We start from the raw sequence: 18,268 nt of genomic DNA, 5'->3' as shown, positions 1-18,268 counted from the left end.
GGGAGAGAAGATTCCAGGGCTCAAGCTGTTAACCAAAGATAGACGACCCCTCAGAAATGGAAGCCAAGATTCATGAAGAGAGAATATTTACATGCAGAAGTAATGTATGGAAAGAATAAATCAGAACAAGATCATGACATGAGGAAAGAATACAAGAGGACAAAAATTCCTCATCTCCCTCCAAAAAGAAGAAAAAGTGTGCCTGAACAATTGGCTAAATGGCTTTTATTCTCTAATAAAACTATGCAAGAGGAAGAACTTCATGGCTTGGAGAACACAGTGTGACTGATGAGGGAAAATGTACCCATGCAGAGAAGGGCACAAAGGCAGGAACAAAGCCCTCCGGCAGGTGAAGAGACAAAGACTGTGAGGACAGAAAGAGGGAAATAGACAAGAGGAAGTGAACCAAAACAGATTCATGGAACAGGGACTGAGTAACAAGAGAAATGGAAAGAGGAGCAGCAAAAGTATCTTTCTGTGGAGAGAGAGGCCCAGTCAGGCAGGCGGGCAGATGTATGGTGGGGGCATCCTCTCGCACATCCCCAAACCCAAATGGGGGAACTCTAGAAAGAGGGAGCAAATATTTTCCAGAATCTGGTTCTCCTGTGGACTGTTCCATCCCCAGCACCTAGAACAATTTCTGGTATATAGTGGGTGCTCAAAATATAGTTCTTGAATGAAAAGTGATATATGCAGAAACGAGAAGAAAGCTGAATCCTGAGAAACACCATGTGCCTCATCACTTACATTATTTATTTTTGTTTTTATTTTTAAATTTTATGTAAATCCAAGTTAGTTAACATATAGTATAATAACGGTTTCAGGAGTAGAATTCAGTGATTCATCACTTATATATAACACCCAGTGCTCATCCCAGCAAGTGCCCTCCTTAATGCCCATCACACATTTAGCCCACCCCCGGAACCTTCCCCACCCAACAACCCTCAGTTTGTTCTTTGTATTTAAAAGAGTATCATAAGAGTATGATTTGCCTCCCTCTCTGTTTTTATCTTAATTTTCCTTCCCTTCCCCTATGTTCATCTATTTTGTTTCTTAAATTCCACATATGAGTGAAATCATATATTTATCTTTCTCTGACTTATTTTACTTAGCATAATACATTCTAGTTCCATCCATGTTGCTGCAAACGGCAAGATTTCATTCTTTTTGAATATTTGTAATATTCCCTTGTATATATACACCACCTCTTCTTTATCCATTCTTCAGTTGATGGACATTTGAGCTCTTTCCATAATTTGGCTATTGTTGGTAGTGCTGCTGTAAACATTGAGGGTGCATGTGCCCCTTTGAATCAGCATTTTTGTATCCTTTAGATAAATACCTAGTAGCGTAATTGCTGGGTTGTAGGGTAGCTCTGTTTTTAATTTTGAGGGGAACCTCCATACCGTTTTCCAGAGTGGCTTCACTGGTTTGTATTCTCACCAGCAGCGCAAAAGTGTTTCCCTTTCTCCACATCCTCACCAAAATCTGTTGTTTCCTGAGTTGTTCATTTTCTCATGGCTTACATTATTAAGGTGTGAGTTGGCACAGAGTATACCAAAGAGCTGGGATCTGCATATAGCATAAACAAGTGATGTTCACCTTGAAGCCAGTTTGGTTTTACTGTTGCAGGACCATTAGGGACCCAAGTGAGACGGGCAGTGATCAAACTAAGGGTAATTGATGTGCAAAGGAGTAGCAGAGGGTGGTTGTGCTTAAAAGGCACTGCTTCCATGTCCCCAAATCTCACCCACATGACTAGATGTTTGAATATCTCATCATCCAGGTCCTGTCATTTGGGGATCATTTTCTGTAGAGTTTTCCACAAATTGCAACTAACCAACTAAGGCCTTGAATGTACTCAGCCACTCAGCGTCACTAATATCTAGAGAAGAGCTGTTCTATTAACTTAGCAACAAGTAGGGTAGGTCCCCAAGGAAAATGGACTCAGAATAGAAAGAGACTCCCTGGGGGCCTCACGAGGAACCCTGATGAAAAAGCAATGGATTTTGTCAACTGAGATGGGATTATGTTGGTTGTAAATTCCCAGATGACTCATCCCAGTCCCTAGGGGATCCCCCACATGGAAGATGAGGGGATGAGATAGAGAAGTGAAAATAAGTCAATTGTAGACTTGTCTGACTGCTCTGCCCTGGCAATTTGATGTCACCAACACAGAAATACATGTGGGGTTTGGACAGAGGATTGACATAAAGACACAAAAAGGAGGATGTCACTGAGAGATGTGATGCTATTGTTGAAGAAAGAAAAAGACTAATGATAACAGACCGGGGGAAATTGAAGTGAAGTAGGTCTTAAATAGATTCTAGCCATTCAAGTGTCAATCTTATTGGAAAAGCAAAATTTACACATTTTCATACCTTTCCAGGGTTTCAAACAGAAGTGCTTTACCTTTCTGAATCACTCCAACCATTTTTCTCTTAGCTAATCCCATACTATGGCGATGAGGCAAGGACCTTGTTTTCATGTGTCTGGCTTAGTATCCTTGTTAACTCCTTCAAAAATACACATGACATTGTCTGCATGCTACTTCTAAGGGAATTTCTTATCTAATATGGGAATCAATGGGATAAGCAAAGCATTAGGAAGAACAGCCTCTGGATTTTTATCCTCATTCTGCCATCTTGGAAAAATGATGTGAGATTCCAGTTTCTGCTTAGAAAATGGTGGCAGAAAGTCCACTCACTTGCTTTATAATGAAAACGTTGTCAGACTGAGCCACTTGTGATGGCTAGTTATTTTGCTTAAGTAATTAAGTACCTACGGGAGAGCCTACCTCATACCAATTCGTACTTTCTTCCATGGGAACAAAACCAGGAATTTATGCAAGGGTGTAAGGCATCAACCAAGAAACTACATTTCCTGACATGGTTAATGAGAGGTGCGTGGATAGGCTGTATGTGGCTCCTGGGAAAGCTCCTTATAGGTGACTGACTCAGGTGAGCAGTGTTACCCCTCACCCTCACCTTCCTTCTGATTAGGGCTCTAGTGGTCACATTGGACCTTAAAATGAAAGAATGAAAGTCACATGCTAAGGTTGGTGGAGCAGAAAGATCAAAGAATCTGGTTTTCAACTGACACTGTTGCTACCATAACCTGGGCCTTCACAATTCTTTTATATGTGAGGGAAATAAACTTCTATTCTGTTTTGGCCAAACACAATTCCTAACTGACAGACCTACTGCCAGTCTTATGAGTGGCCCCCTTCTAGGCTCACCCTGATATTCGTAGGGCCTAGACCAGGAACAGAGATGGAGGCCCTTAGCCTGTGATCTGCCCCATTCTCTTTCCACCCCTAGTTCTATCCTCTTTCTATGGACAGCCAAACTCATCTCCAGGCTAAGACTGCCTCTTGGCCACTGTTCAGGACTAGGGTGTACACATCTCTACCAGGAGGACAGAGCCCTGGAGAGGCCAGTGTAGGCTCTGGAAGTAGGCTCAGAGCCATTTGGACAGGGAATTCTAGGTTCCTTGGAGCCCAAGGCAACGTATACAAGTGGGAGAAGATTCCAGGTGGTATGTGCCTCTGCCCTGTGATCTCCTCACCCTGTAGGGAAAAGCACAGCTCTTGTAGGCATAGAACCTCAGGCAGGGCTCAGTTGCCAAAGTCTGAATGTGATACCACTAGCTTCTCTCCCTCTCACCTCCTAATGCCTGCCATTTTGTCATTCACAACCAGGCAGCAGAGCAAAACTTGAAGGAGTCCAGTTAACTACTTGTTATCATAGCCTTGGTAAAATTTTCTTTAGAGGAAAACTCTAGAATTATTGCTTGAACTGTGTTGTCCTCCTGTTATGTTTAATGCCACTATCTTCTCTCTTTTGTTATACTGTATAATGGAAAGTTGATCAAGCCTGGCTCTCTGACAAGGCAAGCTTTTATTTGGTAAACTGTCATGAGGATGGCTGAGCACAAGTTTATCAACCAACTGCAATATTAGTGCTGGAGCAGCACTAACATTAGTGAATTAGCTGCAAACCCCGGGGATCAAAACCAGAACAGAGCCTGGTGCCCTCAGAGAACCATAGAGGAGCAGGTGGGGATTCTGACAAGGAGATCAACTCTATAAGGTGTACTATCAAAGTGACCCAGGGCCGAATCTCTGTTATGCAAGGAGTCCCCCATTCAGCTAAGGGTAGCAAGGACTTAGACTTGATGTGGCAGTCCTGCCAATGACAGGGTCCATCCCTCCTCCAGCTTACACCCCAAGTGCAAGGACTCATTCTTTAAGGAATCTGTTGCCTCCATATAGTCTGACTGGCAGAACCAATAAAGCTGGCTTCACAGACTTGAAAATATCCAAACCCTTGTACTACCTCTGTGTATTCTGGAAGCTCTCTCCTTTAGTGCAGTGATTCTAAGCCTTATTTCAGATTATGGATCTCTGTGTTCTCCAGGCTGGATAATTACCAATGAACATGAGTACTCACCTACACTTAAGAGAACCGTTGTAACCCTTTTCAAACAGCAAGGTATAATCAAAAGAACACGGAGCAAATAATTTGAGATGTAGGTGCTTGCCACAGGGTAATATTTGTGTCCCCCCAAAATTCACACGTTGAAACCTAATTCCCAGTGCAATGGCATTAGGAGGTGGGCCTTTGGGGGTGATTAGATCATGAGGGTGGAGGCCTCACAAATGGGATTAGTGTCCTTACAAAAGAGACCCCCAGAGAGCTCCTTCCCCGCTTCTGCCATGTGTAGAAACAGCAGGAAGGAGGCTGTCTATGAAGCAGGAAGAGAGCTCTCACTAGACACCAAATCTGTGGCACCTTAATTTTGGACTTCCCAGCCTGCAAAACTGTGAGAAATAAATGTAGCTGTCTAAGTTACCTAGTCTATGGTATTTTTGTTATAGCAGCCCCAAAAGACCACGGCAGTACTTCTATCCCCAACCTTCTACCTATATTTTGTTTATTAGTTTTCCCATAGGAGAAATGGAAGGCATGAGCTAAATGATTTACAAAGTCCCTCCCTGTTCTAAAGTTCAATGGCTCTATATAGTTCTATGTATTGACAGATATATTAAATATCCTTTCCCCCATCTTCATCTAACTTCTTGTCATCTTTCAGGTCTTGGCCTAGAAGCTAGTTTCTTTCCTAGGCCCTCCCTCACCCTCACCAGCCTGTATTGTGTTCCTGTGGCACGCTTTTACAATACTTCTCTCACGAGGGTATAACTGTCTGTACATTTATTTGTGGGATCCCTGCTGGTCTGCAAATCTGGGGGATACAGCCGCCAATCTTGAAGGTTGTATCCTCAACACCAATTCTTAGCAGGAGCTCAATGGTATATACGAAATGATGATATGACTGGATGATATGAGTGGATGGATAGCTACAACCCCCTTTGGTCACTGGGCTGGTGAGGAAAGATATTCTCAGGTAACTATTTAGGGAACATGCTGAAATAGTCTCTGTTCTTCTGCTTGCATTTAGAAATAGTCTTTGGACATAAGTGCCATGAGTACAAATCTAATGAATCAAATTACCACATTTTTAAGGAAAAAGATGAAAAAAAGATCTTCCATTTTTATGGTGAGAGAAACCCAGACTATTATACTCAGCCCAGTTCTCATTAATAAAATAGAAGATCCTTTGCCTTCTCATCTGAGCTCTTCAAATTAATCTAAGGCCTGATTGTCCCAAAGCATTACTAATTATATAGCAACATCATTTATATCACAGAATTGGAAATGACACACATATTCAGCTGCAGAGTGATCGTTAAATAAACCGTGACACTCAACTAGTGAACTCACACAGCCTTCAACAATGGTGCCTCCAACATAATCTGAAGTTCAAAAGCAAGACATAAAATTACATATGCAGTATGCTTGTCATCATATGAAATATATCAGATATGTGGACAAAATATGGAAAGATACACTACAGATTATTAATTGTGGCTGTGTTTATGTGTTAGGACTTGAATTATTTTCTTTCCACTGTTCTGAATTTTGCAGATTTTCTTTAATGATTTTTAAGACTTTATGGTGAAAAATCAAAACGAATAAATCATTTAATTGTTCATCAAAAAACCTCTTGTTATTTTCTGCTAGAGAACTTTTGGCTACTGATACTGGGTGTGTCCACCAGAAAGAGCTGTGTTGAGGCACACAGTGACCCTCTGGAGAAACCAACAGAAGCAGGGGATGGAAACACACTGAGTCCTCTGAACTAGCAACTGCCTGTGGAATAATAATAATCACTGATCTAAGCTCTTAACTATGAGCCAGGCATTTCCCATACATTTTTTTTCCATTATGTGCTCATAAGAACTGTAGGAGATAATGGTCAAGAGCCAGTCTTTACTAGCACATGGAGGAGCCACAAAGTTTGATCCTAGGCAGTCTATCTCCACGGTCCGCCATTTTCTCACTATGTGCTGCTGCCCACTCCAATGTAAAGAGGGAGGCCGGGGGGAAAGTGAGCACAATTCTAAGCCGTACTTCCTTTCATGCAAGAATCGTTTGTGTCAGACAAAGGCACAGCCTCCATTTCTGTTTTCAGGAGTTTCTATTCAGATAAGGTCTCAAATATGACTCTTGCTTGTCAGTGGAGATGGCCTCTGGTAACCACGTTTTCACCATATTATATCAAGACTCTAGCCAGAGTGTAATTCATAAATTGTCTCTCTTTGCACATAAATTCATTACTTTGGGGCAAAAAGTCCATTTATAAATGCTCTCATAGTGGCCAACTTTGCAGATCCAGACCAACATGGACATAGTCTATGCCAGCTTCCTGGTAAAGGTGAAAAATAGCCACTCTATCTGCCAGCACAATTACAAGTGATTTTCTCCATGTGCCTGTTGAGAGTAGATTTATCTTGTAAATGCTGACTGGCTGAATACGCTCAGCTAACACCATTAGTGCACACAAGCATTTTGAGGCTCTCTGTTACATGATCACATTTCCTCTGCAGAAAAATCTACTCGTGTAACATTTCTAGGAGTCAGGGGAAGAGAGGCATCACTATAAGAGAATTCCAGGAGAACAGAGAAGTATACCTGGATAGAGTCCAATGCTGTTGGAGTCAAGGATCACTAAAATGAAGTAAGTTCTCCCCGCCCTCCCCACCACCCCAGGGAAACTCTAATGGGGGAGTAGGGAACTACAGAAAAAGATTCCGTGAAATCAGTCATGTGGGTTGGTCTGAAGGAAATGACATTTGGGCATAAAGGAAATCCATTTAAAATTAAAATTAAAACAATTGTGTAAATAGGGAAGACTTAATGAGCAAAAGAAAATGAATAAACAGAGATAAATCCTAATAAGAGAGTAAGTGGTATGAGGAGAACTACTTGGGGGTATTATTGCACTCCATTGTGCTCTGTCTCTTGGTCCTGTCCCCGAGGGACAAGTCTATGGTGTCTGTTCACTTACTTTCTCTGGAATCGGACCACAGGATCAGCCAGCAGGTCAGTGAGGTCAAGTTTTCTCCCCTTCTCAATGACATCTGGATGTTTGCGAACAAAGAGCCACCCGATATGAGAGAAGAAGAAGCCCCGGCGGGCATTGTGTGGGTCAGCATCGGTCTCTGAGTACTTGTGGTGGACTCGGTGGTCCCTGGACCACTCGAAGATGTCATTCTGCAGAGAGAACACAGACCCTGAGTGAAGAGACAAAGCACCCTGGCGCCTTCTTGAAAACTTAGCCTCCCTCTATGCCTCACCCCCATCCCCCTACCATCCTCACCACTGACTTCTACTTTGCTCCCATCCTCAACCCACAACCTCTTCACCTCAATTTCAATCCCTGGGGTTGGTCTGGGATGATTTCCATGAAAATAAGAGGAAATCTTCACTTAGTAGGGATCTTCGCTTGTGTTTGGGATGTGCCTGCTGCAGGAGATCCAGGCTTGTTGAGTGAATGAGAGGGGAAACCTGAACGTTCTGGTGGGGGTTACTGAAATCTCCTGGGAGAGCATTCATATCAAGAAAAGAGAGATCCAGTCTCAAGATGAAGTCTTGTTGTCAGAGGAGAGGGGCAATCTTGAGTATGAAAGAAGGCTGGTTCTTGGCCTGAATCTCTCTGGCCTCCTCATTTTTTTTTTAAATTTTTAAAAAATTTTTTAATTTTTTTTAACGTTTATTTATTTTTGAGACAGAGAGAGGCAGAGCATGAACGTGGGAGGGTCAGAGAGAGAGGGAGACACAGAATCTGAAACAAGCTCCAAGCTCTGAGCTGTCAGCACAGAGCCCAACGCGGGGCTCGAACTCACGAACTGCGAGATAATGACCTGAGCCGAAGTCGGACGCTCAACCGACTGAGCCACCCAGGTGCCCCCATCTCATTCTTTAATAGCCTTCATATCCAACTTACAGAGAGCAGGAAGCCAGTAAGTAAAAACCCAAAAGCTACTTCACCAAATCTCTGCAAAATACCAAGACACAAATAATACTGTTTGAGGAGTGCTCTAACAGTGTGTCACAGGAAGGGAGGGGAAGTGATTTTGGTTCCTTGAGGAATCTGATGTACTTGGCCATAGGAGAAGAAATGCTTAAGGTACAGGTTGTTCTTAGTGGAATCCCAAGAGAGACTCTGCTGCCCAGGCAAAGAGAAGCATTGTCTAGCAGATTCTGCCAAACCCAGGCACACATGGGGGACACATCCTATTGACCGCCCTATGATGGGAGACAGAAGAAGGGTGTCCAGAGACTGGAGGTCCTGGGTGAGCTATCAAGGGCACCAACCAATGTCATTTAGGCTGATATTATTAATGAAACTTTATGAGTACCCATGGGCCAGTGGTATCTATAGACTTTCAGTTTATACTCAGTTTTGTTTTTCGCGGACAATGTTTTCAAAACTTTGAGCAGGCAAATTATTCTGGGAAGTAGTGCTTTTGATAGGAAAACTAGTCTGAAAATAAAAATAACTTTATAGGGGTGCCTGGGTGGCTCAGTTAAGTGTCCAACTCTTGATTTAGGCTCAGGTCATGATCTCACGATTTGTGAGTCTGAATCCCTCATCTGGCTCTATTCTGACAGTGTGGAGCCTGCTTCGGATTCCCTCTTTTCTGCTCTCTCTCTGGCCCTCCCCGACTCGTGCTTTCTCTCTCTCTCAAAATAAACAAACTTAAAAAATAAAATAAAAATAAATTTATGTAGTGCATAAGCCCCTTTGTTTTAAAAAAAGATCATAATGTTTTTATACCATACTATTCAGGACATAGTTATGTTTTCATTAGAAATCTGCCATTTTACAGGTATTGGCTTCATCCTGCTGATGAGAAGAGAGGGAACTGTTTTATTCTCAAAGTTCCAATAGTTTCTTTAACCAAAAGGGGGTTCATTGAGTCTCTGGCTCATCCAATGCTGCTGGAAGGTTACTCAACTTTGTTTATCCAATAGCACCCCTGAAAGCTTCTCAATTTGCTTCACCCTTGGGTAATAGGACAAAGAGAGGGGAGGTAGAAAGACCTTAAGAGTTATGTGCTCAGCTTTGACTATAAAAAGAGAAAAGAGGTTCTTGGTAGTCTGTGCAAGGCAAAAATTATAGCCTGGCTTAGTGAGATAAGAAAGAAGTCTTTTAGGGGCACCTGGTGGCTCAGTCGGTTGAGCGTCCGACTTCAGCTCAGGTCATGATCTTGCAGTCTGTGAGTTCAAGCCCCGCGTCTCTGTGCTGACAGCTCAGAGCCTGGAGCCTGTTTCAGATTCTGTGTCTCCCTCTCTCTTTGACCCTCCCCCATTCATGCTCTGTCTCTCTCTGTCTCAAAAATAAATAAATGTTTAAAAAAAAAAAAAGAAAGAAGTCTTTAGATTTTACCAGAGTATTTAAACACAGTGGTTGGAAAGAGAAAGTATTTATTATTTATAACCATAGAATCTAGAGTTAGAACGGAATTTCAAATGTCAGTAAAGACCACTGCAGCCCAAGGCATAATTTATTCCTTTTGCATTAGTTTATTGCAATGTCCATATGAACATAGGAAGAAAGGGGAATACTCTGTCCCCAATTCACAGACAGCAAAATTAAGGCTTAGAAGAATTTTGCTGAAGTTCATTGAGTAGGTCAGAACAGTAATGGAAAAAAGATAGTGCTCCTTCAATTCTTGGTTCACTCTCTTTCAACAAGGTATTTCCCTTATTCTCTAAATTTAGAGGGAGGAAGTCTTTTACAGAGAACTTTCATTTTCCTTGTTAAAAGGTTATATTTGTTCTTTATCACAATGCAATTTTATAAAAACTCTGAGTAGAGGCTTCTGAAGAACTAGAAACATTATTCTCACACAACTAAGCATAATACAGTCACAACAAAAGAATGGCGAAGACAGGTCGGAACAGAGATGTTTATTTGCTTTAACTCCTCTTACCTGGATATCTTCCCAAAAGAGGCCACTTAGCCTGCAACAGTGAAATGAGGCAAGGGTTTTGGCCAGATTCCAAATGTCCGAGCATATAATCGAGCCCAAAATACTTTAAGATGATTTTTTAAAAAATCTTCTCTTATTGTTTTGTTTTTGTTTTTAACACTAAAGCGGAGTCCAATGAAAAAGTGATCCAAAGGACAAGATGTAAGCCAACAACAGGGCAGAAGCAAGCAAGATTCGTATGCTTACCCAAGGGCCTTTTTCCTCCTCCTTATCTGCATTTTGCTTCTATCCTGGAGGGATTGGGAATGGGAGCCAACCTGTGAATGGCATTTGTCTTTGATGAAAAGCTGTGTGTACCTAGGGTGTGTTTGGTACGGTTAATATATGTGGAAGGGCAAGTGGAGGGCTGATGGGAAGGGTGAGCAAACCTCAGGAGGCGGAGAGTGAGAGAAAACAGCCACTAGCTGCTCCCACAGCCCCGGCAATCTCCTGGTAATCTCTTCAGCCCCCAGAGTTTACAAAGTGCTGACTACTCTTGTCTGGAACTATGTGCCTTACTCCATCATCTTCACTTCACGGGAAAGAAAAACAAAATTGAGGCGTAGAGGGACGGCGAACTTCCATCAATGAACTGACTCTCGAGTATGTGTATCCTGTCTGTGCCCCGTGTGCACATTTCGGTAGGACATGATATTAAACTCAGTGGCAATTTCTGAAGCCTAAATACTTACACATCCTAACAAATTAATTGACAAATGATTCCATTTGCGACTCAGAGTTTATACCTTATGGTACTGTCTTAATCTGCCACCTCATTACCTTCATAAGTGGATGCTCACTTTTATCGAGTTTATTGATCATTCCTGGCAAAGAATTGGAGTGGCAAAGAGTGCTACATTAGTTCTAAGAGCCCCGGGTATAACTGAGGCACAGGAAGCTGGGGGCGCTGGAGAAAACCAGGCAGGGGAAGAGAAGCAAATGAGGAGTGGATGGCTCAGGTGGTAGGTATTGTTATCTGAGGAGCCATACTATGTCCTACTTTGTGTTGTCCAAGAGAAATATAATTCAAGAATATATATAACGAAAACTTCTCTGGTAGTCACATTAAAAAAGTGAGAAGACACAAGTAAAATTAACTTTAATAATATATTTTGCTTAATACATCCGAAATATCATTTCAATATATTATTAGCATAAAATTATTAATGAGACATTTTCCATTATTTTTTGGCACCAATTCTTTGAAAGTGAGTGTTTCTTTTTACACTTCTAGTGTACCTCAATTCAGACTGGCTACATTTCAAGTGCTCAGCAGTCACATGTGTTTAGTGGCTACCATATTGAATAGTGCAATTCCAACTTAGGGCTTGTCCACTTTTCTATATGGGTGTTATACTTTTAAAAGTTTAAAAAAGTTCAGTGTTGTTTACCGGGAAGAGTGTCAAATTGTCACAAGCCATGTGAAGGGCAAATGGGCTGCACATATCAAAAGCACTAAAATTGTGTCTTTCAATTTAGCAATTTGTTTTCTAACTTTTTTGTTAAGTTTATTTATTTATTTTTGAGAGACACAGAGACAGCTCGAATGGGGGAGGCGCAAACAGAGAGGGAGACAGAGAATCCCAAACAGGCTCCATGCTGCCAGCGCAGAGCCTGATGAGGGGCTCGAACCCACAAAACCGTGAGATCATGATCTAAGCTGAAACCAAGTCAGATGCTTGGTTTTCTAGACTGAGCCATCCAGGCGCCCCTAGAAATTTGTTTTCTAGAATTTATCTTAAGGAAATAATCACAGTTGCATGCAAAGATTTAACCACAGAGATGCAGTGAAAACTGGAAAAACCCTGAATTTCCACATAATGGGATTTGATTGAGTACCTTGTGATACATTCGTGTGTGTGTGTGTACATAGAAAGTTTCTGGAGATAACTATTAAGAGAAAAACCTGAGGGTTACCTCAGGGGAGTGAGACTGGGAGGGAGGAGATGAGGAGAGACTTTTAGATTTTACTTTATACTCTGAAATTTTTAACAAAAGCATCTCTTGGTTTTGAAATAAAAACCAGTCAACAACAACAACAAAAGGTTACTGTAACATTGACATGGAGTGATGAAAGGGAAAACAGTTAAGAGAAGATAGTTTGCAAAATAATAAGTACAATTTTAATCAAAATGTGTGCGTAAAGATAGAAAAAATAAAGGAAGTGTGTAAGTCAACCTGTTTTAGAGTGGTTCTCTCTAGGAGATGGCATGGCAGGTGTTTTCAAAATTTTTCTTTTAGTTTGCCTGTATTTTCTAAATTGTTATAATAAACGAGGTTTTTGTTTTGTTTTGTTTTGATTTTTGGAATATGGGGTAAACAGATTTTTTAAAAACATTTCTATCCTCCTGAATCTAAACAACCCAGCTTCTGCCATTAGCTCCATGTTAGGAAAAACTACATGAAAGAGTAAGATTTGTCTAGTAATCTGGTCAGTTCCACATCTTCACACCGTTCTTCTTCTATCTTTTGTTCTTCTTAGCACGCGTCAACCAACCACACCTCAATCAGTGTGACGGTGCCCTTGCTGAAGTGCACCCTGTGTCTTGTACCTTTAATACTTCACTCTCCGTCATAGGTAACGTCCCTGAACAGGGTCCCTGCTGAGACTGTGGAAATTGAAATTGATCGTGCGGTGATTTTTTCCTTCATAAGCACGGCCTTTGAGTATTATCTGGGACTTGAGCAAAGGTAATCAATCTCAAAAGCTCCACTGAAGCAGATTATGAAACAACACGCTCTATCAGAACTACTTTTCCCCAACTTCCTTTTATGATCAAAATAATTCTCGAATCTAGTCCTCTAAAATGGCAATAGGGGAGCCTGTCTTTTGAAGCCCGCATAATTTCCACTGGTTAGCAAGATGAAGGCTAAATGTAAACTGTATTTTTAGCTTGTCCCAGTCAACAGATCTGAGACCAGAAGCGTCGATCAGCTTTCCCCCAGCCTAGCTGCAAACAGATGTGTGCTTCTGAACAGACACCACTGAGGTCGTTCTGTCCCCTACCTCAATTGTTCCAAAAGGGGAAATTTACCAGGTGGCCTCAACACAGAGCCAAAGGGAATTCCGTCTGTGTCTGTAACACATCTTTGTTTCTAGTCAGTAGTGAAAAACAAACTAGGACCAACATGTCATCTCTGACAGTCAGGTTTTAGAGAGAGAGACAGAGACACACACACACACACACACACACACACACACAGAGAGAGAGAGAGAGAGAGAGAGAGAGAGTCTTGCGAATGCATGGCATCTTATCTGGAAAAAGAGTCATTCTACCAAGGGGATCAGAGAAGAGAAGACACTGCTGCTTCCACTCTTTAGGGCCCATAAAGCTCATTTGAAATAGACTTTATCTCAGTCTCTGGGGTCTGAATTTAATCTCCTCCAGTTCAGATGACAGCATTGTACTATTCAAACAGTGAAGAACACTCAGTGCTTTCCCCATTGTTGATACTGGGTCAGCACTGATATCCCTCCAGATAACACTGACAATCTGTAAGAAGAACCCAAAAAGTCCCCAAGAAGGGCCTGGCAGAAGTCTATACCACCTGGCAAACTGTAGCTTCCAGAGAACAAGTTACCACCTGCCGACCAGCCTTCAGGTGGCACTTGGCCTGGGGAGGTTTTTTTATTTAAAAAAAATTTTTTTAATGTTTTCATTTATTTTTGAGACAGAGAGAGACAGAGCATGAGCAGGGGAGGGGCAGAGAGAGGGGGAGACACAGAATCTGAAGCAGGCTCCAGGCTCTGAGCTGTCAGCACAGAGCCCAATGAGGGGCTCGAACTCACAGAGGGTGAGATCATGACCTGAGCTACTCTGAGAGATCATGACCTGAGCTGAAGTCAGATGCTTAACCAACTGAGCCACCCAGGCATCCTGGCCTGGGGAGGTTTTATAAGATGGTTAAGATTTGAAAGTCAACTTTCATGATTTAAAAAGTGCTGACAAAACTTAAAGATTGCAAAGAAGGGGCGTTTTATGTTTTCTTTTATTACTCCGTTGTTTAAATCTCTTACAATGAGAAACATATTTTTTTTAATGTTTTTATTTATTTTTGAAGGAGAGAGACAGGAGCAGAGAGAGAGGGAGACACAGAATCGGAAGCAGGCTCCAGGTTCTGAGCTGTGAGCACAGAGCCCGATGCGGGGCTCGAACTCACAAACCGTGAGATCATGACCTGAGCCAAAGTTGGACGCTTAACCAACTGAGCCACCCAGGTGCCCCGAAACATATTTTTTTAAATGTTTATTTATTTCTGAGACAGAGAGAGACAGAGCATGAGTGGGGGAGGGGCAGAGGGAGAGGGAGACACAGAATCCGAAGCAGGCTCCAGGCTCTGAGCTGTCAGCACAGAACCCGACGCAGGGCTCCAACTCACAGACTGAGAGATCATGACCTAAGCCGAAGTCAGACGCTCAACCAACTGAGCCACCCAGGTGCCCCGAGAAACACATTTTTAACACACATTCTAAAAATGGCTTGGGAAGTCCTCTTGGTAGACAAATTGACCTCCTGTGAATCTTTCCAATTTGATTTTGGGAGGTATTTTTGGTCAGTGATGTGACCACTGTGCTAGTCTCCTGAGCTATATCTCCTTCCCTCAATGAGTCAAAATTTCAGGAAGAAAGGGCCTCGATAATAATGACAGCCCAGCAGCCAAGGATACACCTTGCTCCTAGATCTTGTTTTTTAAATATCACTTCGCATTAAAAGGAGTCGGGACTTTGATGATATGGCCGATGTCAGGCCTAAGGCAGGAAAAGTACAAGAGGAATGTGGTATATTTTGTTGTGCCAGAAAGTCAAGAATTGCTCAAAACATGATGGGAATGTATGAAAAAAGACATAGGAGTCCACTTGTAGTGCCTCCCACTGAACAAACTGGGATAATTTGATAAATAATTGGAGGCATTAAGATGACTAACAGTAATGAGTTAAAAACCATTTCATAAAATAAAAATCCATGAATAAATAAATAAATAAATAAATAGGTAGAAGAAATCATGGAGTGCGAAAATCATTGTTTTGCAGGTGCCATGGCAATAGCTGATTCCAGCAAGAATCACCCATGTGTGCTGAAACTACTAGGTAAAAGGTTGATGGAGGAAAAATATTTACATAGGCTTATAATATCTCAGCATAAATCACTTATTAATTACAAAAGGAAAAATAGTCATCTTACAGGAGACACTGAGTAAACACCACCTTAACTAAGCGATCAAAGTTCATACTACCTATAATGGTATAATGACAAAGCGATATCATATGCTTCTTATTTGATACTCAGGACACAGGATTATTAATGCATTCCCGACAAAAATGCACAGAATGTAAGTGAGAGAAAACATGAGCAAACCAAAATGGGAGACCCTCTACAAAATAGCTAGTCTATGCATTTCAAAAATGTCAATGTCATAAAATCAAGGGAAGACTGAGGAAATATTCTACTTGGAAGGAGACTAAAGGGTCATCACAACTCATTGTAATACAGGATCCAGAACAGGTTCTTGGGCTAGGATCACGGATATAGCATTTTATCAACATTAAATCCCCTGATTTTGGTCCATGTTCTGTGTTCTTACAAAATGTCTTTCCTACAAAGTGAAGTCTTTAGGAATGAAAAGGTATGATGTTTATAGCAGTCTCAAATGATTAAAAAAAAAAGGAACGCAGAAGAATGCATATACACACATATGGAAAAGGAAAGAGAGTAATAAAGCAAATGAGGCAATAATGTCAATAATTAGTGAGTCTGGGTAGAGGGTATCCAGGATTCTTCATGGTATTTTTGCAAGTGTTTTGTAAGTTCAAAATTGTTTCAAAATAAGAAGTCACAACTGCAAAGAAAAATGTCAAGGGCACCTTTAAAAATCTCAGATTTTCTCCTTCCATTCCATTTCTACCCTGCCACCCCATTCAGGCTTTTGTCAGTCTGCTTGACTCCTGTAATAGCCTTCTGGCTCATAGGGCCTTCAGTCCTTTCCCCCGGGCAATACATGTGGTACATTGTGACCATCCTCTCCATATTCATACTCCCCAAATACCTATCATCCTCTTGTTTATTATCCAACAACCTCTCCGCGCTACTTTTCTCACCAAGCCTAAACACTTCTTCTTCTGACAATCAAAGAGCTTCAACTGGTCTGATCATCCTTATCTTTCCCACTTCATTTATTCTTTAATTGGACAAATATTTACTGACTGTTGGTATGTGCTAGGAGATAAGAAACAGGACAATCAAGGCTCTATCCTCAAGGAGTTTATATTGTATGGAGGAGACAAACATAAAGTTAAAGGAGTCAACATAAATAAAATCATTTCAGACTCAGATTAGTGCTATGAAGCAAATGTATGGGAGATAATGAAGGGACAGGAAGATAGGCAAGGACTTTCTTATCAGGTAATCCGCAGGCTGGGAAGAGGTGGATGGAAGGGAGAAGGGAGCTATCTGGGGCAGAGGGAAGGACTGGGCAGGATCCAGGAAGTAGGAGACCGGCGTGTTGTGTGCAAGGAGGTGGGGCAAGAGTGAAGGCTGAGAGGTATTGTGGTGTACTAAAGAATATATCTGGTCTTTGTCCCCAGTGGTTCCTGGCACAGAGCTTTACAAACCCTTAGAATTTCCGGAGTGATAAAAGGTTTCCTTATTATGCTAATGGGGTGACTGTGGTGGGCCCCCAGATAGCTTCAGGATCATGCTGGTCACCAAAAAGACCCACCAAGTGACTAGAGGGTTGGCACTTTGGGAGGGGAGGGGGACTGGAGACTGGGTTCAACCATGTGACCAGTGATTTAATCAACCATACCCCTGTAATGAAACGCCAGTAAAAACTCTGGACACAGGCTTAGAGGAGCTTCTTGACTGATGAAGGCACTGATGTGCGGGGAAGGTAGCACACCTTGATTCCACCGGGAGAAGGCATAGAAGCTCTGCCTGAGGGACCCTCACCCCTTGCCCTGTGTGTCTCTCCCATTGGTTGGTCTTGATTTTCTAATCAGATAATCAGATCTTTTATAATTAAAACTGTAATGAGAAGTACAACACTTTCTTGAGTTCTGAATTGTTCTGGTGAATTATCAAACCTGAGGGAATTGTGGGAGTTTGTAGCCGGTTGGTGAAAGGCACAAGGGCCAGGAAACCCTACTTGCGGCTGTCACCTGAAGTGGAGGTGGCCACGCGGAGGGCTGAGGCTTTACCTTGTGGGATCTGCTGCCAGCTCAGGGACTTAGTGTCAGAATTGTAGTGAAGTGTGCTTGGGGTGGAAAGCGGGTATTGCGACGCAAAAGCCTGATCACTCAGGGCCTTTGAGGCCATCACAACAAGGCTGGATTTCATTCCAAATGCAACGCTAAGCCACCAAAAGATTATTATTATTATTGTTATTGTTATTATTTTTGCTAGAGAGTGGCTTAATTTTCGATAACTTCTGTCTGGCTGCAGTACAGAGAGGGGCACGTGTTGCAGGAGGAAGACCAGTTTATGAAGCATTTGCAGTAGTGTAAGCAAGAAATGGTGGTGGCTTGGACCAGAGGGGAGCACAGAGGAGAGGTGTGCAGATGCAAGATATTACCTAGAACGTGGAACTTGAAGAGATTGGCTAAAAGAGAGCAGTGAGTGGGGCGCCTGGGTGGCTCAGTTGGTTAAGCGGCCGACTTCGGCTCAGGTCACGATCTCGCGGTCAGTGGGTTCGAGCCCCGCGTCGGGCTCTGTGCTGACAGCTCAGAGCCTGGAGCCTGTTTCGGATTCTGTGTCTCCCTCTCTCTCTGCCCCTCCCCTGTTCATGCTCTGTCTCTCTCTGTCTCAAAAATAAATAAACGTTAAAAAAAAATTAAAAAAAAATAAAAGAGAGCAGTGAGGGATGATGAGGGAAATGAAGGAATCATGAATG

General features: G+C 42.2%; 1 protein-coding gene across 1 annotated transcript in view; it reads right to left on the bottom strand.

Annotated features, from left to right (window-relative positions):
• SCD5 (stearoyl-CoA desaturase 5) overlaps positions 1–18,268 on the bottom strand; it is a 155,029-nt gene that overhangs the window by 32,081 nt on the left and 104,680 nt on the right. Inside the window, exon 3 of the mRNA XM_086704739.1 lies at positions 7,411–7,616. Coding sequence (XP_086560865.1) covers positions 7,411–7,616 — 206 coding nt within the window. The remainder of the gene's footprint in view (positions 1–7,410; positions 7,617–18,268) is intronic.

The sequence above is a fragment of the Puma concolor genome, chromosome B1 (genome assembly GCF_028749965.1).
Source record: "Puma concolor isolate L17-30 chromosome B1, mPumCon1.1.hap2, whole genome shotgun sequence".
Classification (NCBI taxonomy): domain Eukaryota; kingdom Metazoa; phylum Chordata; class Mammalia; order Carnivora; family Felidae; genus Puma; species Puma concolor.
The sequence above is the reverse complement of the archived record's forward strand: the minus strand, read 5'-3'. Positions and strand labels throughout refer to the sequence as shown.